The 25,770-nt window shown below is 36.4% G+C and overlaps 1 protein-coding gene across 1 annotated transcript in view; it reads right to left on the bottom strand.

Annotated features, from left to right (window-relative positions):
• Positions 1-2,354: 2,354 nt before the first annotated feature.
• The window catches only part of LOC147069575 (small G protein signaling modulator 2-like), a 150,117-nt gene continuing 126,701 nt past the window's right edge, over positions 2,355-25,770 (bottom strand). Inside the window, exons 4-22 of the mRNA XM_085950458.1 lie at positions 24,102-24,321; positions 22,195-22,318; positions 20,980-21,107; positions 20,774-20,898; positions 19,362-19,448; positions 16,493-16,632; positions 15,270-15,376; positions 14,204-14,393; positions 12,684-12,844; positions 12,259-12,415; positions 11,602-11,761; positions 10,097-10,274; positions 8,499-9,006; positions 7,472-7,647; positions 6,325-6,449; positions 5,196-5,375; positions 4,141-4,267; positions 3,109-3,259; positions 2,355-2,571 (exon numbers count right to left, since the gene is read on the bottom strand). Coding sequence (XP_085806584.1) covers positions 2,483-2,571; positions 3,109-3,259; positions 4,141-4,267; positions 5,196-5,375; positions 6,325-6,449; positions 7,472-7,647; positions 8,499-9,006; positions 10,097-10,274; positions 11,602-11,761; positions 12,259-12,415; positions 12,684-12,844; positions 14,204-14,393; positions 15,270-15,376; positions 16,493-16,632; positions 19,362-19,448; positions 20,774-20,898; positions 20,980-21,107; positions 22,195-22,318; positions 24,102-24,321 — 3,133 coding nt within the window. The 3' untranslated portion in view covers positions 2,355-2,482. The remainder of the gene's footprint in view (positions 2,572-3,108; positions 3,260-4,140; positions 4,268-5,195; positions 5,376-6,324; positions 6,450-7,471; positions 7,648-8,498; positions 9,007-10,096; positions 10,275-11,601; positions 11,762-12,258; positions 12,416-12,683; positions 12,845-14,203; positions 14,394-15,269; positions 15,377-16,492; positions 16,633-19,361; positions 19,449-20,773; positions 20,899-20,979; positions 21,108-22,194; positions 22,319-24,101; positions 24,322-25,770) is intronic.

Consider the following 25,770-nt stretch of genomic DNA (forward strand, 5'->3'; position numbering starts at 1 on the left):
AGTTGAGAGTTATGTCACCATTAGATGATAGTATTTGGGCAAAGAATGAGGCATTAATTGAGAAGCTGAGGTTTGAAAGAATACATGTGAATTGCTCACCAAGTTGAGTAAATCAACTTCAGTGTGAAATATGAGATAATGTAAATATATTTCCATGAATCGATATTATAAGTTTAGCATTACGTCATGTTTCCGTCTATGGTTGGCCTCTACTGCTATACGCTTTTAATCTTTCTTTAGTTCAATTATTATTCTATGCAACATCTTCCAGTATTCGTCATGGTTTCACCACCAGTGGTGAAGGGTGGACGTAGGCTGTTAAGATCCGTCATAAATCCTGCACACTAAACTTTGTCAGTCATACGTATTTGTTTTCATTGAACTAAACTAACAAATTAGAGATAGGGTTGGTTAATTTTTTAAATTCAGTCAAACCCTATGTAAACCAAGCCTTAATAGAAAATAGTCAAAAAATATTCCAATAAATCATACATAACTTTAGATATTTTATAGATAGAAGAATATTTTTTATCTATTATGGTTGAGTTTGGGCAGGACTAAGTGAATTTTATAAAACTAACCAACAACATCATTGCAACCAGAAGTTGGTAAGTCGAAAATTTAGGTATTAATTATTAGAATTAACAATGGATTATGTGTCTATATAATAAATATGTATGTAGCCCAGAAAAAAAAATCAATGCCATCTGATATATAGAACATGCACGCACATAGAAATTATTAGCATTATGGCTGATTTTAGAGGAATATGTCACATTTTCAAAATTGCAATTACTCCATAACATGACTTTGAAACTTACCAACTTTTGGCAGTAACCGACGATATAATCTTAATTCAATAAAAACAAATAAGTATGACTGACAAAGTGTGCACTATTTTTGTTGGATTGCCCATAGTACACCTAAACTATTATAGTTGGTTTAGGCAGGGTTTAATTGATTTTTAAAAATTAACCCTATTACTATCTGCAATTTGTATGGCAGACAAAGTCAAGTGTGCACTATTTATGTCGGATCTTAAGAGCCTACCTCCACCATTAGACACTGATTCACACAGTATTCATTTGAAATATGAGCAGTTTAATTGTGAGTGAATATTAATAATTAATGATCCATGATAAATTTGTGATTTAAGATTGATCAAAGGGAAAAGTGATCCCGTATTAAATTCGATAATTTGAGTGATCTCTTTATACTTGAGATTTTGATATGTTTTATTATAGTTTGGAGTGTTATGCATCGTTCCTCTGCATTAGAAATTATACAAGCACATACATTAATGTATTACAGACTTGAAGCAAAATGTAAATTATAGAAAATTGTATCAAATTGCGTGCTTCATACTCTATTTCTGGACTAAAATTACGTTCCCTCTTTTGTTGTCCACCATTGTTGTTTGTCGTGAAACAAAAGATAACTACCAGGCGCGCACACAACGAAAAAAATACAAACTGTTTAAATGAATAGCATATAAGTTCTTCTTCTTCGTTGGGACGTCATGACTGAGGATCATGGCTCGGATGATTAGAGCTATCAAGCGGCTTTTAAAGCATAGTAAGTAGGTTTACAACCTTAAAATTTGTTGAGCCGTGCCTTTAACCAGGGCCAATAGGTGGCTCGCGAGGAGCAGTGCGTAAGGCGCTGGCCATCCAGGACACAATATTATATTTATGTGATTTTCTCAAAGCCTGGGTGTTTGTGATTGGTCAAAATTACTAACAAAAACCTTGTACAAAAAAGCAAGGACATGGTTATTAATAATTTATTAAAAAAATAACTAGAGCCAATAAAATTATCAATATTTGTTATAATAATAATATATCCTGTCGCAATTTAGTTAAGTGCCCTATTTTTATTTGCTTTTCTCATAAAATTAATTGATAATACCTTTGCGGCGCAATTTGGTTCAATTTTGATTAACATAAAATAACTTAAGGTCACAGCAACTCGTAGGTGAGCATCCGTAGTTTATAGCTACAGGTCAGATCTTAATCGCTAAACTCAAAGTGTGGAGTGTCTGGGTATGATGAATGTCCCTGAAAATCAATGCATTGTTTAGATTTTATTAACCCCCCCTCATAGTATTTGTTTGTGTGCACGCGTGGTAAGAGACAAAGAAAGAACAAGTGCATTTCTACTGAAAATACGTTAAATCCCAATTCATGGAAGACAGGTTGAATTTTAATATTTAAAAATAGATTTGATAAAAGTATTTCGTGATAATATAATTAATATAGCTATCTAATTTAATAAATAGAATGTCTTTTTATAAATAGTTAATAATCCTTATATTGTGTGCACATGCCCTTAAGAATCAATGCATTTTTTTTTTTAAATAAAATGTAAAGGCGGTATTACATGCCTGCATTTAGAATTCTGTCTAATTTTTGTTAAAATGTGATATTCAATACAAATTTTGGCATACTTTATAATAATTATGTATTCGGAATGAATAGTTTATTTATTTATTTTCGATTAATATCTGCAACTGTAGGACGAGGTCTCTTGCCAACGATAATACAGCAGGTGCGTTGTGACGCTCCGCCATTTCTGAAATTCAAAAAATACTTAATTAATATAAAATCTATATTGTTAACAAGATATTTAGTATAAAGTGATAGGTACCATGTTTACACGTGCATGGATTTACTGCTGACAGTAACTATTATCGCGACCATAACAAGAAAATGTAAGTGTAAACATGTATTCTCCTGCAGTTGCAAGATTGCATGCAAGAATCAAAAAAGTTCGGAAGCTTCTGAATTTTCATGTGACAGCATCTGTGCATTAGAACGATAGTGGCGAACCTGCCAGTAAAAAAACCAATTACACCACGGACAGACTCATTTTGAGGTTCACTGAATTTTACGACCTGTCAAATAGTACCATAAAATGACAACATTGCGTCTCGCTACTCTTGAAGAATGAGATTGAGATTGAAGAGACAGTTAGCACTTTTACGTGTAAATAGTTACTGCCTATATGCACTATTGCTGCTATTAAATCTATGTACCTATGTGTACAGGCGCTATTAATTTAATTATCAGAGACACATAGATTAGTACTAGCAAGAATGTAAGAACTCACCGTTGAAAAATTTGATAATATCAGTAAAGTCCATACTGTTAGATATGATTATGTCTCTGTAGGACTCCAACAGAGCCAGTGCTAAGAAGAGGACCATATGTGAAGATGAGATGTGCCGGGCGGCCCATATCATCTCCCATGCTGCAAAAACCTGTAAAATATAAGCAAGTTTATCAACTTTTCATGAATTCCCATAATGACAGGTACATATCGCAGGTACCAAGCCAAAGGACATTAGTAGCGAAGGGTGGAGGTAGGCTGTGGAGATTCGACATAATTTTTTTCTTTTGACCATGTCCGATCCTAATAGGATCATATGGGTATCTACAGAGTAGAGATTTGTATTAAGAGATTTTTGTTTATACGAGAAATGGATGTTAGTAACAATGTGTATTTGTCAGACCCAGGATTCGAGCCTGGGACCCACGGCATTATAAGCCGCTCGGCCATCTTGGACGTTGACATAAATAATGCACACTAAACTTGGTCAGTTATACTTATTTGTTTTCATTGAACTAAGAATACAAATTGCAGATGGTAGTGGTTAGTTTTTTAAATTTAATTAAGCCCAGTTAATTCAAAAGCCTACTCTGTGACGGTAATGTTAAACTATGCCTCGGCTTAAAGTGGGGGATTCACACCTCCTCTTTCTCTCACTTCTGCAGCACGCCGTGAGTGATGCAATACAAATAAGGCGATACGGAGGTCACTTTCTCATTGTTAATTTGAAAACGAATTTTATGTAAACTTAAGGAAATAAAAATAGGAATAATTAATGCTGCCCTTCAAATTCAGCTGATAGACATTGGACACGCCTGCCATAGATTATCAGGGCCATATGGTTGGTATAGTTAACGTCATTTTATGTAATTTGAGTATAATTAAAACATGCGTATAGCACTTATTAGCAAATGTCTTTTGAGTCAAAACTCTCACTGTGGATACTCTACTTTAAACCGACATATTTCATGTGAAATTATCGCAATGGAAATATCAGTACTAAACTATGGATTATCAATAAAATGTGCTCACATCCTGGTAGAGAAGTTCTCGTTTGAAGTCGAGGAGGAACCAGCGATAACAGAAGTAGAAGTGAGTATAGTCCCCGTGGGCATGCATCAGTTCGTACATCTCGCAATCCTGGATCTGTATTAACGATCTGAAAACAACAATACAAAACCATTTAAAAGGTGCAACTACCAAGTCGATTTTTCATGATTGCGGGTTTTGAGCACCTGGGTGTGGCTGTAAGTCAAGTGTGGATAAATATTGATTTAAACTTAAACATGTGTTAAAGAATATGTTATTTTCAATAGTAATTAATGCCTGTATCATAATATACATTAAAGTTTATCACGTAAACGAAACGCATATTCAATATTAGTATCTAGTATTTGAGAGCATTCAGTGAGCTTTGGATCCTTTGCATTTTATAGCCCGAAATAAACTAAAACTGTCTCTCTATCTATTCTTAAATGTGGTAATTAAAAATTAATCAAAAGGTATGCAGTGATTGTGTTAATCTGTTCTGTTGTTTAACATTATTTTACCAATACAAATAATATTCTTTCCATTAGTGGTGTATAGAACAGGTGAAGAACTACGTCTATCCGCGACAAGTCTATAGATAGATGTACAACAAAGGTTGTTCGCTAGTTGCTCAGCTGATTGGATCCATGTTCTGGACCAAATATACATAGAATAGACAAGATGTCAATTGGCAAGATGAGGAATTTGATACCACAATAGTGGAAAACTTTGGAGGTAGACACTTTATGATTAGTCAACCGCGTGCGCTATGATCGATACAATGTTCATTATCTAAGCCATCTAATAAATAGTTCTGACATGATCGCTCAATATTTTGAAAAATGTTCTTCAACAATTTAGATGAACAATCATATAAAATTGCTATGAAAACACAGCATGTAAGTCAGTAAGCTCCCGAAGCATGTATGCTAGAACGGAGAATACTAATTTTTCTATAGTTACCAATTCAACTACTAAAAATGGTCTGGAACTGCTATACTTAGTGCAGTAATATAGATTCCATATTTATTAGTCTAAGTTATCGTAGAGATACCAACCTCATATTAGCAAAATGAGCATCCATGGCACCGCCTGCAGGGAAGTTATCGAGCATCCTCGTCATGAGGTGACAGAATGTGGCATACGCTGGTGCCTCATCATCCAATAACACTAAAAGAGGAGCGGCTAGATCGCACATTCCTTGCATGTAACCAGCGTCCATGTGCTCCCATACGTATCTGGAATGTTTACAACAATATATAATTTACCACATATGACATATAGAGGAAACAGTAGCAAAGGGTGGAGGAAAGCTGTTAAGATACACCATAAAAAGTGCACATTAAGCTCTGTTGGTCATACGTATTTGTTTTTATTGAACTAAAACTACAATTTACAGATGGTGCTAGTTAGTTTTTAAAAATCAATTAAGCCCTGCCTAACCTAACCATAATAGTTTTGGTATATTTTGGCGGTACAACAAAATTGTGTATGCTTTTTCATTCATACTTATTTGTTTTCGTTGGATTAAGAATACATATTACACATATTGTTGGTTTATTTTTTTAAATTCATTAAGCCCTGCCTAAACCAAACTATAATAGATAAAAAATATTATTCTATCTATAAAATGTTCAAAGTTATGTATGATTTAATTGCATAATTTTAGATATTTTACAGATAGCCGAGTATTTTTTGACTATTATCCCACCCTTCTGAATCATCATCATCATCAGGGGCGCGACAACTCGGTGTGGGTCCTGGCCTCCTCCAGCTCCCTCCACCTGCCCCTATCCAGTGTGGCCGCTTTCCAATTCGGTACCCCCAGAATACGGCAGTCACTGGCAGCTCCATCCAACCAGCGAATCTTTGGCCTGCCTCTTCTTCTATACCCTATTAGATTGCTGGACATCACTCTCTTTGCCGGTTCATTATCATTCATACAGTGCACATGAGCTAGCCATCGCAGTCTCCCAATCTTAATTGATTGAACTGCGATGCAATCTTCGTACAGTCCGTAGAGCTCAGCATTATATCTTCTCCTCCAATTGGTGCCGTCCCTGATCGGTTCATATATACGGCAGAGAATTTTTCTTACATTTGCAACTTGTTTCTGAACTCTTTAAAATGAGCTAGCCGTAAACTAAAAGATAAATTGTTGAAAAAATTATCTCTTAAATAACTTACGTGCACATGATGTTTCTCAACTTGTCCAAGTTGTCTCCAGTGAAATACCAGTAGTTCCTATCGCACCGTTGAACGTCTTTGTCGATTCTGTGAAGGTTCAGGCCAAAATTTTCCAGAAGCTCATTCTAAAAATTAAAACAAAAATTGCTGCATTATTTGTATATTATATTATTATGTCACGCCTTGTTTCTTTAAATGCCAATAGAAGATGTCCCGATTACCAACTATCTGTGGTTTTAGTCAACTACGTATCTTTCTCTTGGGTATGCTTACATACTGTTTAAACCAGTGTTTCTAAACCTTTTTAAACCTGCGGACCACTGAAAATAGGAGAAACTTAACGTTTTGTCGATCGCTCACGCAGAAATAAAAATATTATTTATATACTTAGTATGTAATGTATAATAAAATCTGATCACGGTTGATTTCGTCACATAAAACCATTAATCTATTTTAAGAACAAAAACACTATCAATAAACACTTAGCTTAGGTGCACGGGTTTTTGAAGATGTTATTGGACTTTTTATAAAAGGCATTTTTGGACCATGTCCGAACATAATAAGGTCATATGAGCCTCCACGGGGTGGAGGTTGGTATTAACAGATTTTTTGTTTTTACGAGAAATGGATGTCAGTCACTTGCTCAACCTATTAGGTCCATACTCTGACTCATACAGAATTGAAAAATCAGAGATGACTGTATACTGTATAGTATACGGTCATCTCTTTCCGATAAGAAAGGTCACGGCGAACTGTGCTACTTTGAAATGTAATATGTACAATTTACATGTAACCCTTGTGTAGCGGCAGTTAAAGCCCATTGATAATATAGTGCACTGTTTCTATCTTAACTTTTGCCACCACATACTATAGTGGTAAGTTTTAAACATAGAGGAGATGTTTGACTACGAATTCGAATGTCTAAAAAATTGTAAATTACCAAAGACACGCATGCCAAGTTAACACCTCTACTGCATACCATCAAGAAAAAGTCGACAATGCTGCCAACCTAAACCTACAAGGTATCAGGTTTGAATATTTACATATACTATAGTACTCTAGGAAGTTTTACATTATAATATTATCTAAATCATTTGGTTCACTTGTGCAATGAAGTTAACGAATAGAACAAAAAATGAAAACTTACACTGTAAACCCCTCCATTAGAGCTAGCTGGAGAGACGCAGTTGGACCTGGGTCCCTCTTTATTCGTCTCTTGGAGGGATGCCGGACCAGGCTCCAGGGTGTCAAATGAAGCACCTGCCGACGTGTGTTCCTCTTCTAATGCGCACAGCGGCGACTTACAGCATGGACTCGTGTTTTCTAAATTCAAATTAATTTAAAATTATCTTGTGAATTTTTATTTGTGGTAATAAAGTATCCTGTGTGTGAAATGGGATTTAGAAAGGTACTTTCGTTTAGAGCATAATAATTTGAATAGTTCATTTATCTAAGAATTTAAAAAAAATGTGAATATATGCACACAATTTTTATATACTAACAAAATTTACTGCGAAGACGAGTTTATGATACGTCAGTAGCGAAGGGTGGAGGTAGGCTGTTAAGATCTGGCATAAATAGTGCACACTAAACTTTGTCTATCAAACATATTTGTTTTCATTGATCTAAGACTACAATGTATAGATAATATTTGTTAGTTTTTAAAAATCAATTAAACCCTTTCTAATCCAAGCCATAGTAGATAATAGTCAAAAAATATTCTTCTATCTATAAAATATCAAAAAGTATGTCATGAAACCATACATAATTTTAGATATTTTATAGATAGAATAATATTTTTTATCGATTACGGTTTGCTATATATAGCTGAATTTTAAAAAATTTAAAAAAAAATTCATAGTTCAACAAAAACAATTATGTATGAATGAAAAAGTGTGCACTATTTTTGTCGGATAGCCCATAGTATACCTAAACTATTATTGTTTCATTTCGGCAGGGTTTAATTGAATTTTAAAAACTAACCAGCATATTTTGCAAATTGTATTCTTGGTTCAAAGAAAACAAATAAATGTATGACTGACAAAGTATAGTATGCACTATTTATATTGAATCTTAACAGCCTACCTTCACCCCTTGCTACTGTGATCCACACACAATAAAAAAATTAGAGGAAACATTGAAAGGCAAAGAAGAAGAATGTACTCTAGACTCACCAGTTCCGGCTCCAACGGGCGAGTAACCCTGCACGATATCAACCGATGGATTTGTTACAATCACACTCATATGATTCTGAATATTAATCGTGACGTCTTCCCCTATCGAATTATCATCACACTCTTGCATTTCCTCTACTTCATCAATGCAATTAACATGTCCGTTTATGCGTGCCATTCCTTCAGCTATCCGCCGAATATCGGAATGGTTCTGTTTTGAGATATCATTTCTAGTACCGATTTCACCATTTTGAACTGGCTCCTCGCGATGATTGTCCACTTCCATTTCATGCTCTCCTTCTTCGTGGATAGTTTCAACGCATACCACATCCTCAGGCATTTCTACATTGTCGTCAATTGATGACTCAACGTTGAGGCCTGTCACTCTTTGTTTCGCGTCTTTGTTAGAGGGTGTGCCGGTGGAGACTTCATGGTGTTCGCTGGGGTCTGGTGACATCACCGGAGGATTCTCGTCGTCTGACAGGAAACTACAGTTGTCTTCGGATACCTGAAGAAATTCATTTCTATTAAAATAACAGTTAATTTCATTTAATTGTGAATTTTTTTAAAGTAAGTAAGTAATCTTTCATCAGATTTTTTACTCAAGAATTAATTATGTTTTATTTTTGGATTCTATCATTGTCATTAGGTATGTTAATAAATGCATACTTATATTTCCAAATGAAATTTACATGGTAGAAACAAATATTAATTCCTAAAGACGTTGCGGATAACTTTCTTTAAAGTTGGCATTTTTCATCTGACCTAAAGTGTTCCGAATTATATATTGAAGGGTATGGGTGTTGATTTACACTTTTCCACTTATTAAAAACACTGATTCAGGGACTTTAAGTATATTTCGCTCGACAAGTAACAATTGATTATCAATAACATTCGTATACCTACGCACGCTTTGGCACAAAAAGGTGGCAAATCGTATTTACAGGCGACGTTCAAGGCTCAAGGGTAGATTACCGACTGACCGTACTACCTACTCTCGATACTTCGTCCACCCAGAAATAGATAATGGTAATTTCTTTTTGTTTGTTTCGCTGTCCATCCTCGTCTAGCCTTGACTCATTTACAGTTACAATAATATTATCATTATATTTCCAACTCTGTCGATTGGAGGATTTTTGATGGGGGATTCAGGCATTATAATATTTGGTATCAATATCTATGTTTTATAGAGTTTAGTTAGTATTTAAGTTTTTAGTAAGTTATTTTATATTGCTTATTCATTTGTAGTAAACTCCACACTGGCTCGCATCTGTCAAAAAATGCAAGGATTTGACACAAATTCAGTCAAACAGTCAATTCCATAAATTGTTAAATTCGTAGATATTGCCAACATAAACCTGAATTTGTTATGAATGTACAATATTGTTTTACTTATTACAATATATGTTTTATGATCATGGTTGACTAGTAACGAATCCAAAACATTCAAATTATAAAGCCATAATAACTAGCAGTGACAAGACAAATAGATTAACAGCCAAATACACCGTACCATCATTATATAATATAAAATTATGGGCTTTAAATAAATGACGTTTTTGTGCGTCGTAAGTATATAGATCAGTGTAATAATTCACCTCTTGGTTAGGTTCAACGAGGGTGGGTTCGGCGAGCCTGGCGATGGAAGCAGCCGTCGCTTCACGATCCCTCTGCCGGACAATGGCTTCCACGGCAAGCCACTCCGACATGGTAGTCTCATAACGCCGCCTATTCGCCTCGTCCTGATTCTTTCTGTCTTCAGCTGTCGAGCCAAACCTGAAAAATTATATTATAGTTCATAATAAATATATTGATATTGTAAACCTGTTGATAGCTTTTGTAAAATTCATGTGCTATGTTAGTTAATGTAAACAATAATTACAATCTTGCATGTCTGTCAATTTGGAGCAGGCATGTCCAACGTGTCGATTGCACCATAGGCCCATCGGAGTTGTGAAAATGTATAAAATGTGTTTTTTATGATATTATCATGTTGATAAATGTTATTACTATTTAACTAATTTAGTACTCCACTAAATTCTTATCGACCATTGTGCAAGGGAACTGTCAAAGCGGGACAGCACTACCAGCTAATGATTGTTAGCAGTGGCGAAGGATGGAGGTAGGTAGGTCAGTCATACGTATTTGTTATCATTGAAATAAGACAACAATTGACAGATGGTATTGGTTATTTTTTAAAATTCAATTAAACCATGCGAAAACCAAGCCGTAATAGATAATAGTCAAAAAATACTCGTCTGTCTATAAAATATCTAAAATTATGCAATTAAATCATACATCACTTTGGATATTTTATAAATAGAATAATATTTTTTATCTACTATAGTTTGGTTTAGGCAGGGCTTAATGAATTTTAAAAAACTAACTAACAGCACGTGTGATATGTATTCTTAATCCAACGAAAATAAATGAGTATGAATGAAAAAGTGTGCACAATTTTGTCATATCACCCAAAATATACCAAAACTATTATGGTTTGGTTTAGACAGGGCTCAATTGATTTTTAAAAACTAACCGACACCATCTGTAAATTGTAGTCTTAGTTAAAAAAAAAAAACAAATCCGTATGACTAACAAAGTTTAATGTGTACTATTTATGGCGGATATTAACAGCCTACCTCCACCCTTCGCTACTGATTGTTAGTGTATTTGGATATCCGTACATTTAAAAAAACATCAAAATTTAACACAATGGTCGTAAAGTATCTCTCTAATTGTTTTATAATCTGATTTCATTGAGTTTTTGAATTGAAAGCATTAATCATTCACTCATGGTCAGCCGCATTTTTTTATTTCCATAACTAGCTTACGTGCAAGTTGTTTTCAAATGAACCAGGAGAGGAAGCTATTGTGATCTCGTTGCATCAGTTAAATCATATTGAATCACACATGGTTAGCCGCAGGAGTGAGAGAAAGAGAATATGTAAATCCCCGTATTTTAACATGAGGCATAGTTTCCTCCTACCATCATGCAGTAGGCTCTTTCGACAATAGGAGAATAGTTTGGAGGGGTTCATGCTTGTGTTATTTGACATACAAATTTACTGAATATTAAATTAATAATCCAAATGCATGAGCTAACTTGTAATGTCCAAGAAGATATGGCCAGACATCTTTTCTTATTTCATGTTCTACGCCTCCGTAATAAGTCAACCTGTACACTTCTAGACTGTTCGAGATGACCCCGGTTTCGTCAGTCAGCTCCAGCCATTTTTCTTTTGTCAGTCCGCCGGTGGTACCATCTGTAAAATGTAAATAAACAGCGTTTAGAAAAGGTTTCATTAACGAATTGCTTGATGTTATCTTTCGGCAACAAACTGTATTATTATTTATATTTTTTTGTGTGAATGAAATTTTGTTTAAAAATTTGCAGTTCCCTACAATGGACAAAATGTGCTGACAAAATAGTTATAGTTTTTATTCACAGGTGCCACTGTTAATTATTTATAATAATGTTCGATTAGAAAAGTAATATGTACATCAAATTAAAAGTGCATACATCAGCACAACATAAAATGGTGCAATAGACTTGATGTAAATGCAGTCGCGAATAGCAACCGTAACAATAATCACATTCACCCTGTGTAATTTATGCACACCAGAAGAAATCGCATCTGCGCACGTTAGACTAAATTGTTCCACTTTACCACAAGTGCACTCAATACAAGATAATCCAAAAATAATGTAGTGCACAAATGAAATGTATGAACGTTCAGCTATGATATTACAAGTAATATACCCGAGGGAACAATGTTGGCATTGACGAGTCCCGAGAGATGCGTTCTGACAGTGGAGAGGTGGCGGCAGTACGCCAGCCAGCCGTAGAACGCTCGGGAAATTATCTGCCGCCGCATCGTGGTGCATACCAGAGCAATGGAGGCTGTCTGCGTGATTGGCTGAAATATTATATACATTCAAAATTATACATCTCTCATTTATAAAAGTGCAATAATGCAATAATCATCATTATGAAACATCATCACTTCTTTCTGACTGCAGTAAGCTCCTACGACTACCACGGATAGTATCCATTTAACCTCAAATAAAGGATTCTCAAAAATTATAAAAAATGGCTGGGTTAGGTCCATGTTTTAATTATTTGATGCAACATCTACATAAACAATATGAATATAATCTAAGAGCTTTAATGAAGTCTTTCCTCACCTGCACGTCAACTGGCAGTGGGCTGGGCAGTGGTGGGGAATAATGTGTATCAAGAGATAGACTCGAACTCTCGGAACTGCCCGTGGTGGAGGCCGAGCCCAGCGGCTTGCGAGGAATCCGCGGTGATGATGGACCACGCTCCATCAGAGAATGCCGTGACACTAAAAAAAAGTAAACATTAATAATGATTAATACACACGTAGGTACGTCAATTGCACTGTAATTTGTCTCGTATTGGCCTCAAATATGAAGGAAACAAGTGCTTTGTGCAACTGCACCTGTCTTAGCCCAAACTGTTTGATCAGGAACAGACATACCATCATGAGTGTCAGCAGCTTCAGGTATCTTATGGGTAACCTTATTGACGGGCGGTACTCTTTTGCGGTGCATATGTCAGTTGAAAGGGAAAATCTTTTTAACGGCCCACATGCTCAGCGTCAATAATTATTATAAAGCAAACATTATTCGTAGAATCAAATTTGAATGGTCAAAGACATAGCTTATAATCAGTGTCTTTAAATGCGTAAATCTTGCCCATTTTTTGAATAATAAAATGACTAATTCTTGTCAAATTTGGGATCACAGAGATTATCAATATAATTTTTTATTGTAAATATTTCACTATAATAATGTCGACATAAATTTTACTAATGGTTTTAAAAATTAATAAATATAAAAAATCTTAACACCACTTCACATGGACGTACTGAAATATGACTATAATCTAAAACATTAGAGTGAGAGGTTTAAAAGAATACTATTTTATGTAATAAAAATACTTTATGCAGTCATCAAATGTTTAAAATAAATATAAAGGATAATAAGGCTTCAAAATTATGTAAATAGATTATCTACAACGTTTAAGGAGTGTCCAGGATCATGCTTTGAAAATAGCATAAAAGCTCCATTTTGACGTACGCTGAGCATGTCCCCCCTTAACACGTTCCGACTCTTAGTTGGACCGGTCGGCCAATGGCTTGGTATCTTCAAGGCAAAATTTCTCAGCTTTCAAAAAGTTTGCATCATTTTACGGCGAGTGAGAAGGTCTTTTCTCATCGAGGATTGACCGTAATATATTATTTTAAGATAGGAATGACGCAAACTCTAGTGCACGTTAACCACCATCTTAGCGAGTTGTTCAGCACAACATTGAAGGGTGCCTAACGTTTGTCGCGCCACAGTATACTCTTGCATAACAGACGTGGAAACGTGGCTGGTGGTGAAGATGTGGAGGTGGCCATGAGAGGAACAAGGCAAAGTGCATGAATAGACTATGTAAAATGACTGTGTAGCACACGTTTTCGTCAAGAAGTTTCACAATTATAAAGACTGAACAATTCACTTGGCGAGAAATTATTCAACGGGGGAACAACAAAGAAGAAGTATTGGCCTGAAAATCAACACGAAGAAAATAAACGTTACATGCGATGGCCCCTCTTCCAATTGTTTCTGTTCTAATATTTTCATTTTCATATGAACAAGCATAAAGTTCCAAATGAATTGGATATTGTTATACTCACCATATTTGCCGTACTCCTGATGGTTGATGTTATTGTTAACAATCCTGAAGACATAATCCGTGGCCTGGTTTTCTGTGTTATTATTAGCGGCCGAGGGATTGTTCTCGGTTTCTGTATCGTCATTATTGTTGGGGTTGCCCTCCGTCACAATCGGGAGAGGCCGTCTGCGAAGCCTTCCACGCGGCAACACCTGAAAGTTAAACACTTGCATTTTAGTGATGAAATTAGTGGATGGACACTTTAGCGGTGCTCAGTTCGCTGTCGACGATTGGAAACTACAACATCATATTGATGTGAAACTATCTTAACTCACCCCAAAAAAATTGTCCTGTAGTAATAAAAATATCATGAAAAACTGAGTAGAAATCGATGATGCGCAACACAGCTGCCATAACGTTATTGAAACTAGAAAATTGTGTAACTCCAAAAACACTACTTTACAGGAGAGACAAAAAAAATTATGGTTTCTTATACAAATATATGGTTTTGGAGTTAAATCATCCATGATTTAACAATGTTACAATTTTTTTGGAATGACATCATTTGCAAGATGGGTCGATATTAACAACGGCCACTAGATGGCATTCAAAGTCAATTTTCGATTAAAACTGAGTTACACATTTTTCTAGTTTCAACGACGAATGTGTCTTTTAGGTTGGAGATGGGATAGGTGACTTTCTCCGCGGAGTAGAGTGATAAAATCAGCATATGTCATGCGTCTGCTCTAGTAAAGTCGCCTTTTCACGCTGTCACTAGTTGCTTTATATGTACACGGCGACTTCGCTGTTATTATGCCACGTTATTGGCTTCACATAAATCTTTCTAGTCCAGCTATCCTCAAAAAAGTTTGAATATTCCGTAAGCTGTGAAGTAATCTAATATTATGCACTGCCGCTTATGGAGATGTCCATATTCTGCAAAAACTGGACAGAGGTCACTGTGAGGTTATGGCTGCAAAGTAATTATGCAACATATCAAAATCATTAAAATGTCTAAAACTATAAATACGTAAAACCCGTGCAATAATTGCGTATTACAAAATAGTGTTACAATAAATTATCCTCACATTAGGAATCTTTCCTGCCCCTCTCTGAGACCATAGTGGAGGATCGAGTTGTCCATGAGGAAGAAGACCTGTCTCCAAACAGCTCAAGAAAGCCAGCAGATGCCCTCCTAAACAAAAACATTCAACAATTCAATAATCATGCTGAAAATAATTTACTACCAAAGAGTTTGTATTAAAAAGAGGTAAAAAAGCTATTCCAGATCTATACCAAAACGTTTTACATAGTAGGTTGAGTTGGTAACTAAAACAATTAATATTCTGTGTTGGCACCATTGTTTATATTAAATACAATGCAAATGACAACTTGCTGTTGATTCTTATAGCGCCTGTACACGTGTATGGATTTCTTCTTTTGCCGTATCCGCCCCTTAACTGGAGCATATGGACACCACGCGGTGCCTCCAAGAATCCCTGTCGCTCGCCGGTCTTCATGCTTCGTTCCAGGTCAAACCAGCATCCCGTAGCTCCGCCGATCCTCCCTGATCATCATCAGGGGAGCAACAACTTTCCAATTTGGTACCCCCAGAATACGGCAGTCACTGGCAGCTCCATCCAACCAGCGAATCTTTGGCCTCCCTCTTCTTCTACGTCCTATTGGATTGCTGGACATCACTCTTTTTGCCGGTTCATTGTCATTCATACGGTGCACATGACCTAGCCATCGCAGTGTCCGCCGTATACACTCTGTAGATTGTATTTAGCGGCCTCTCAGGACGCCGGAATCCGGTCGGCTTGAAGAACAGGCAAGCTAGGTTGAAGTTCTCTTCTGTCATCCTCAGCACGTGGCTGAGCCAGGTCCAACGTCGCTTCTTCACTTTCAACGTGATGAGAGGCTGCTTGGTGCCTTCTCTTATCTCCTCGTTGCTCTTAAAGTCATACCACCGCACACCCAGCATTCGTTGCAAACATCTGTTTTCGAAGCTCAGTATACGGTTGCTCTGAGCCTTCGTAAGGTGCCATGATTCGCTACCATAAAGCAGCACTGTCAGAATGCAAGTGTCGAATAGGCGGCATTTGGTTTTGACCGAGTACAATCGTAAGTCCCAGACATTCCGCATCGAGTTGAATGTTGCTCCAGCCATTCCCATTCGGATAGCGAGCTCTTTCTGCAAAATGTCATCTCCCGTGATGTGTACCCTCAGGTACTTGAAGCTGTCGACGCTCTCGATGTTTTGACCGTCGTTAATCAGAGGGAAAATATATTGTAAAAAGAATATGTTTACCCTTTGGAAAATGAATTGGAGGCCGTTGGACGCCATCTTGTCCCACTAGGACTACAGTCCCGCCTCCCTCAGCCCCCTGGTGGCAGTGCACGTAAACTACATCTTCTAGACTCACGTTCAATGCATATTGCCAGTAACTACTGCAAAGGAAAAGGTTAGGTTAGGATCAATTTTAATCGAACAAACGAAACGAGTACAGAAAATTTCAGGCCATTTGGTTGTTCACCATTTGCTAAATAAGTATAATTATGTATTCTACAAACAGTTGTGCCAACTTTGTGGTTCAACTGCGAAGCTGCCGTTTTGTTAACCATGCTATGGACACAACAAATTATATTGACAGATACACACTCTCTATGTTATTTATTTTATATGTGTGTAAATAACCCCTTTTATATAATTACGGATAAAAGCGATAAAAACAATATTAATATATTAAATTAGGGTAATCAGATGACATTTCAAAATTATCTGACAGTAAATTCACACAATATTCAATAGTTAATTTCAGTCAAAACCTAATTTTACGTGCTCGGACTTCATGTTTTCCCGCTGTTTTTGCGTGTAGTTTCTGCAGTTCTGTTGCATTTAGTACATGTAATTCCCGGTTTTACATTTTAATTTCAAACTTCAATTAAAATTACGCATTAAATTTAAAAAAACAATTTATTTGAACACATTCAATTCAATGAATACATGGCAATCATTGAAATAAATTCAAAAAGTGTGTGTTTCTATTTATAGACATGTCTGCAGTCCCTAAAGCAACATTCTTGAAAAGGTAAAAGAACACAATATTAACATAATGTGCTCCAAAGATATTTATTTACATTATGATTTATGATAATAAAAAAAAAATGTTTTCCGTTGGTAGTCTTTTCAAAAAACTAAAACTGGGGTTTCATTGTATTTATTTTTCTTTTTTTCTTTGTGCATTTATACATAAAAACAAAAAAAAATCTGGATACATTATTTAACAAGCAGCAGTTGAGTGAACCCACATGATCGCAAACGATCAATGACAACGGTCAATACTCAACAATATTAAAATAGAAACATTGATAAATAGACATAAGTCTTATGTATATGTTTACGCCGAATGTGCGAAATTGACTATTACACGAAATAGGCAAAATTTTGCCTAAATCATGAAAAATGCAAGCCCGTTGCCTTATTCATGAATTAGACAAAATATCTGCTGAGTGCGTGAATTCGGCAGTAATTTTTCTGCCTAGTTCATGCATTGGACAAATTAGATAGTAGCGCTACGGTGGTGTTTTTTGCAACTAAACAAATTGTGTCAAATGCTCATGGATTGGTCAAAATTTACGTATATTATCTATGGTCAAAATAGATGGTCGCGCTCCGTGGTGTTTATTGCAACTAATCAAACTAACCAAATGTGTCAAATGTCATTGATTATAATATAAAAATATACCAATCAATAACTACAATGACGTTCATATCCATTTACTATGCGCAAAAAAAATCTAGAACTATAATATGATAACGGAAGAATTTTATTAAAAGGTATTTTCGCGATTTGATACGTGCTTGGGTATGATCGATTGTATGTTTGTGATAGTTTGTTGACACTTGTTAGCTAACCTCAAAATGGACATTCAGTTGAATTCAGAATTAAAAAACCTAACCTAACCTAACCTAACCTAACCTAATAATAATATTATATTATATTATGTCCAATTATAACTAATAAAACCATCCGTATTAAATTTACTTTTTCTACTGTCATGTTGACATCCATACCCTGGCGAATTCACGTACTCGGCAGATAATTTACCTAATTCATGAATAAGGCAACGGGCTTGACTATTACATGAATTAGCCAAAATTTTGCACATTTCATGTAATAGTCAATTTCGCACATTCGGCGTAACATATATACTATCATGTTTGTATTAATTACCACACTCCATATATATACATTTATTATACTGCCACCTGTTGGCACACAAGCTATTAATGACTAGTTAATCTATGAATTAGTAATATAAAAATATGACATAATATGTCAGTAAAAATAAAAGCTATATGTAATAGTCACTCTAAAAAAATTATTATTCCTTGCAATTCTCTTTTTACTTCGAACCTACAGGCAGTACAGTCAAGTTTATTTTAACGCTCTTTAACCGACAATAGTGTAATCGGTTATTGATATGTCGTATGGTCGTAGATCAGTTTCATTTTACAATGTACAATCTACAAACAATCTGTTTATAAGATACCATGGTACCAAGGTACTAAGGTACCATACCGGGAGGTATTAGCATGACGGTACCCGGAGGCCGTGATTTTCTATGAAAAAAATGTCTATTTTTGGAACTATATTAAAAGTATCTCATAAAGACGTCTTGTATTTCATCATGATTCTAAGAGATCACCATGTTCGATCTTAAGAGGATCATAATGATCTTCTTAGGATCGGACATGATCAAAAAAAAATAATTGAGTACTTATCCAAATACACATTTAAAAAACAAATTGCCTATTTGCCAGATCCAGTATTTAAACCTGGGATCCGCATCATTAAAAGCCGACACGTTACTGCGTGGCCTCCTTGATAGCTAAATTGGTATGGCACATTGGCCGGAACTGGCTGGATACAGGTTCGAGCCCTGCTCGGTACCATATTGTTTTCAAGATTTTTTCTGATGTGTTTTCAATGTACATAATATACTTTTAATCTTTTTATTTCAACCCAAAATTGATTTTCAGTGTCAAGCAATCTTCGATCTTCAACATAATGTATATGTAAGTCTCAGGGTAAGTGATAAAACATTAGGTTAGATTAAAAAAGCAGCCGTAAAGCAGAAAGCTAGTAACGCGGCAAACGGTTAACGTTACTCACATATTCAAAAACAACTCTGAAGTTTTCCTTCTCATCAATCCTTTGCCCGGCTTCTCATAATAACAGATTGAAGGACAACTCGCTCTTCTATGATAGGTTACATGCAAATTTAACAAAACAATGAAGGGTGGGTTACACAGAAATAAAATGATAAACATAATGGTCAATTTAAAAAATAAATAATGGCAACACAAAATAAAAAAAAACGTATTGTTTTAGGTTTATTCCAGCAGCATAATATGCAATAATGCAATATTGGTTGGTTTTTCACAATAATTTATAATCTAGTAAACTAGGTAGGTAACTGTCAAAGTGACAGTAGGAGTGTCACTTTGACAGTTCATAAATAAGTGGTTTATGTATTATGAGCAGAGGTGGTTTGCGAATCAAAAAATTTCCAGTGCGTTTATTATTTATAATATTTTAGAATTAAAAAATAGTATTGTGTTTTAAGATTCTTAGAACAAAGTCAGTCAGTAGATAGCCATGTGGTCAGTATATTATTGTAAAATTGATGTAAATGATCAAATTGGGTCTAAAGCCTGTAATTTTTCCTATAATAATATTGAAATTAGACGGTTTAAACACTTTTTTATATATCACACCCGGGTTTATTAATATGAATATATTATGTATTTATATGTTATAAGTATAATACACCCATTTATTTACATTAGTATGGCTATGCATAGGGCTCTAAGAGTAATCTTTATAGTAAAATATCGATTAGGTACAAATTTAAGGTGAGATGCTTAGTCATTCTGAGTGGCGTACCTAGGTACATAAGTGGCATTAACTGCTGCATAACATTAAATGTCTGAAACCAATCATTTAGTGAGTAGAAACATCACCAAATAGTGGCAGAATAAATTGAGACACGTAAGTGGCAGCTATCAATAATATAATCAATTATGTCATACATAGAAATCATGCAAATATAGTAAGTATTTTATTTCGATTGAAATTGAAAATTCAGGCTCATTTTATCTTGCATGCGAATTAATGAAATGCAATACTACATATACCAATATTATTGTGTATTTCCGTATATTTATGATACCTATTATATATGACAATTTTGACAGCTGTCACTTGCGTTTCTCAATTCTACCACTATTTAGTGACATCATCTGGAGGTAATTAATTTAACGGTGGCATCTCTGCATTTAGGTAGGTATTCTTTTGTATAATACTTACAATATTAGTTGCCTGAAATTACACATTGCTTTGGATTGACCTATGCATACAAAAACATGTCAAACCTTGTAAATCAAATTTGTGATTTGAAGTAGGAATAAACCTAAATAGAAAATTAAATGTTTGGATTGAAATGGATTCGATTTATAATGGGAATTTTATTACAACGAAGAATCACAGAGAAGGTTACCCAATTATTTAAACTAATATTAAACCTTTTGTCTTGCGTCTCGCTCTCTGCAAATCCGTTCATGAGTTGGTTTGGAGTCCATTTGATGATGAGGCACTGAGCCATCTGATGGAGACTCAAATAACCTGCCATCGGTTCTGGCACCTCTTTCTGAAATCAAAAAAGATTTACTCAATTGCTGCTACAATTGCTGGGCCATGAGAGACTCACATAAAGACGATGTACACTTACAGGTTGCACCATGACATTGTTCTTGCCATATAAAAGCGTTGCTCGGCTATTCTGATGAAGACTTTCCACGTAGTCCTTGGCGCAGTGTGCCACACTGGTGCCAACGCCACAAGCTGCGCTTTGACCAGCTGAAACAAGTAATTAAGGTTAATAATTACATTTCACTGCCTAAAGAGAAGAGCTGTTCAAGTCGGTTCAACCAGCTGTTGGGCCCATTGGACCATCCGATCTGGACGCCACAAAGGCTAATTTTATTGCATTTAGAATTAATATTGCCTCTACGTGCTCATCTCTCCCATGGGTACTCTTAACCAATGACGTCCCGTGGGAGTAGGCAGATTGAGCGTCGCTTGGGGGCGGCAGTCACCCAAAGGGCGGCAAATCGAGGAGAAATAGCTATCTAAACTTAGTAATAACGAAAATATCTTTCCATTACAAATTCCGCTTACTGGTTGGAAACATAAGGTATTAACATAAAAGGTTTAACAGGAATGTAATTTTTTGTTGGGTTCGCAATGTCTAGTTTATTTCCGTTGCACTTCGGCGTCCTTGGTGACCAGAAACGACACGAGCAGATTTGCGAATAATTACAGTTTATATTTTGTTAGTAATGTATCCATACAACACATTTCTTAGATATTGGAGTCATGAAAGGATGATAAAAAATACTGTATCAAGATTGAGGCAGCATTTTGGTGCTGCCTAGGGGCGGCATTCTGTATAGGGACGTCACTGCTCTTAAGTTATAGTCATGTAAATTCAGTCAAAGCACATTTGAGTGCATGGCGACTTTAGTCGTGGGTAACTGCTCCTGAGACATTTTCAGTCATAAAAAAAGATGCTTCACACCAGTCGTAGGGTCCCGTGATACACCCGATTAAGAGCGGGTGTGGTGCGGTGCTGGTGTGGTTTGGTGGGGCCATTAACTTCAATGCCTAATTATTACTCCTCTACTTACATCCTCTGGGAATGTCTGAGAATGTGCTCCGAGAGGGAAGAGATACTTAAGTTGGTCCAACCAGCTGTTGGGCCCATCAGGCCATTCGACCTGGTCACCACAAAGGCCAATTATATTGCATTTAAAAAAATTAAGGCGTCTTTTTGCGGACGTGAAGATCTCTTCACATAGTTTCTTTGTCTGTATCTTAATTTATAGTAGGTACGAGTAGGTATATAGTCAAATATAGTATATTATATAACAAGTATGACTGATACCTGCAGCCGCGGAACCTGCCATTGCATCTTCAGACGAAGTGTTGAGGCTCCTTCTGTAGTTGAGGACTGGCCGCCGGCTTGATGGGGGAGTTGTTGTGCCAGCGCTGATGCGATGTCTCTGAACCTGAAAACAAACATAATTCGAAATAGTACAATAGGAATTGAAAATAGACTGTAGACTCAGGTATGTATTATATGGTATTCAGGTTTAAGCTTTTATTTTATGAGTTAGTTATGGCTCAACCAATTGGATTCTGTTATCATGGCTGACGCTCATTACCCTGCAAAGATGTTACAAGAGCGACATTTTTGGTGCCTTCTGCATGCCCTATGCCCGGGGCTGACATACGAAAGGGCGTTGTAGGTAACTAGTACGAGCGCGCATCAAAGTTTGTGCCAAGTAATTGGATACCTAATATAACTTTCAAACTTTTTTAGAATACGGTCTAGTTTTTGAACATTTTTAAATTATCTAGGTGTTTATTCTGATAATATTATTATGTATGTATACTGGAATCACTCTACAGTGGCAGGCACCATGGGCGATTCGAAGGTGTATTTATTGGTATTGTTTGCGATAATGCCTGATTTAATGCTAGCAAACAAATGATAATATAACTGCGAATGACTTTTGCTGTACCCATGGTGTCACTGTAGAATGATTTCAGTCGACAAGAAAAACGTATAATCACATAAAACGACATGATAGATTCATGTTTCTTCATAATCACCATCATGAGTCTGGTTCTATCCACAGCTGGATAAAGGCCTCTTTAAGCTAATTCCATTTCTCTCGGCCTTGTTGTATTGCGTAATAAGAGAAATACCTACTTTCCGACCATGTCCGATCCTAATAGGTAAGTTCATTATTATGGGCCTCCACAGAGGTGGAGGTTTGGTGATTCATCAGTGAAACGGCAAATAATTTTCAACCATAGGCGCAATGACATTCATAGGCGCGACGAAATTTTTCACTCACTCCCATCCTGAGAGAGAATGTAGAGCTGGAAACACGTCATTTTGCTTCGTGATGGCGACGGCCGTAATAATTTTTAAATCGTGTAAAGATGACTTAAAGCGTTACCCATTTACTTTAAAAAGAAAACATGTCAATGAATATATTATTATAGTTACTGATAAAACAATAAACAGAACATTAAATGGACACATGTTGGATTTATAAGACAAATCATATTTGGTTTGACATGCCTCATTTGCACCCGCGACCCGCAATCCGCGCATCGCCTAGCGACGATCTTTTTAGACCGTGTCTCAACTGATGTATGGCCTTAACAGAATTTGTTTTTACGAGAAATGCATGTCAGGCACTTGCGCCACCTATTAGGTCCATACTCTGACTCATACACAAATTGAAAAACAATATGTGTACTTGCCAGAGCCAGGATTTGAACCTGGGACCCTCGACACTATAGATAGGCCGACGCTTAAGCCGAGCGGCCATCGAGGGAGTGAACCTACCTGATACCTACCTACTGCCGCAGAATTTGCTATTACGGTGATGGTCCATTATTACGAAAAACGACAAAATTTAGGTATCGAGAAGATGCCACTTGTTTTGAAAATGTATAACACAATCCAAGTATTGTTACCTGTGTGACATGCAGGTGTTTACATGTAGGTAGGTACTTTGTTCCGTGACAGCTTGGGAGATGTGAGAGAGATGCTAACAGGTTTGGAGCCACCCTTGAGTTTTTTACTTATTCGATAGACAGTGTTAAAATACAATAACAGTTATGTTGTTAGATTTTTTTAGTGAAAGCCTCGACTGCTTCATGGAAAATACCCAGTGACATTGTTGTAGACAAGGCGGTCTAAGGTCTCGCTATAATATTCAATATCTACTTAGGGAAAATCTAGATTATAACGTCATTAGATAAATCTCTCACCAGTTCTCCGGCCGGCGGATCAGGCCAGTATCTGTCAGGCGGTCGGGCCCTGGCGTACTCCAGAGCGCAGGGCCCCACCAGCAGAGAGGCCAGGATTGAACCGCAGTCGGGATCCGCCACGAGGGCCCCGCGTTCGTAGTAGCGGCTCGCGTGTCGCGCCAGGTGTTCGATTATGCGAGCCAAACGACGCTCGAACAGCGCCAGACGAATCCATAGATATCTGTAGGGAAAAAAAACAAATTGTTTAAAAACCACTACAATCCAAAGTGAAGAACACCGAATGAGCTAACTAGAGCAATTTATATGTATATATAAAAATTAATATAAGTACTTCACCGTGTTCGATCCTAACAATATCATATTGGCCTCAACGAGTGGAGGTTATATTAACAGATTTTTGTATTTTTTATGAGAAATGGATGTTAGCCACTTGTTCAACCTATTAGGTCCATACTCTGACTCATACACAAATTGAAAAACAATATGTGTACTTACCAGACCCAGGATTCGAACCTGAGACCCACGACGTTATAGGCTGACGCTTAAGCCGCAACACTGTAACAACGTCTAACCAAATTCATTCTCACGTAAGTGGAATATATCAATATCCGAAGTAATTTGATTGAACATAGTTATTGCCCTCCCAATTTGGTATCACCAATCGGGGGCTTAGGATTACAAAGGGCCTATCTACAATAACATAGTTTTGGGATAAACTCAAATGGCAGGTTAGTTCTGCCCCTTGACCGCGCTTGCTTGACGCGGTTAATACTGACTTTAGTTCGAATCCCGAGCCTGGCAAAACCATACGTTTTTCAATATGTCCATACTCAAGAGTATGGACCTAATCATGGGTCCCACACCGTGAGGCGGGCCCCCAGGCTAGGATCTATGGCGGGACCCACTACCTATCGCTAAGCATAAAGGCAGTGTGACCCTAGAGCGTCACACTGCCATATCACAGGTCATACTGTTTTCCAAATGGTCTACGCCGTAAAATTAATCTGTATATTTAGTGCTTTATTGTACATTTTAATACATCCATTCGAATTATGGAGATGTCGAGTATTGATACACAATTAAAAATTGTATCATACAACCACAAACTTTAAATAATAATATTATTGTGAAGGAAAATAGCGCCCGCAGACGACTTTTTATCATTAAAGCAAATTTGTGATGTGTGTTTATCTCACTTATCTGGCGACTTGCCTCGCCGGGCCCCTCCTGAGCCAGGGCCCCCAGGCTAGAACCCTGTCAGCCCCCCTCTTGTGGGGACCATGGACCTAATAGTTTCTCGTTAAACTCCACTCAGTGATCTTTCATTTCCCAAAAAAATATGCTTTTAAAATGAATTTAAAAAAAATAGAATTTGTGTAAAAAATTTAAATGTCACTATCTTAACAATGTTTTTTGAGTTGTTTTCTTAATCAACTATAGTATTGACATCTCCACATTTCAAAATCGTACCTTATTACAACCACGCCCAGAAGGTAGGGCACTTAAAACTATTTATGTGCTCCTTATTTACCTCAAATCGTTTACCGCATTGCATTCTAAGTATATACCTAACCTAGAAGTGCTATTGGAATACGCAATTTAAGACTGCGGCCCGAATATATAGAGGGCTTTGGATGCATACTAATCAGGTTATTCTCGAAGGTGTTGA

Source organism: Rhyacophila brunnea, unplaced genomic scaffold, assembly GCF_057557595.1.
Source record: "Rhyacophila brunnea isolate RB1 unplaced genomic scaffold, BYU_Rbru_1.0 scaffold_23, whole genome shotgun sequence".
Classification (NCBI taxonomy): domain Eukaryota; kingdom Metazoa; phylum Arthropoda; class Insecta; order Trichoptera; family Rhyacophilidae; genus Rhyacophila; species Rhyacophila brunnea.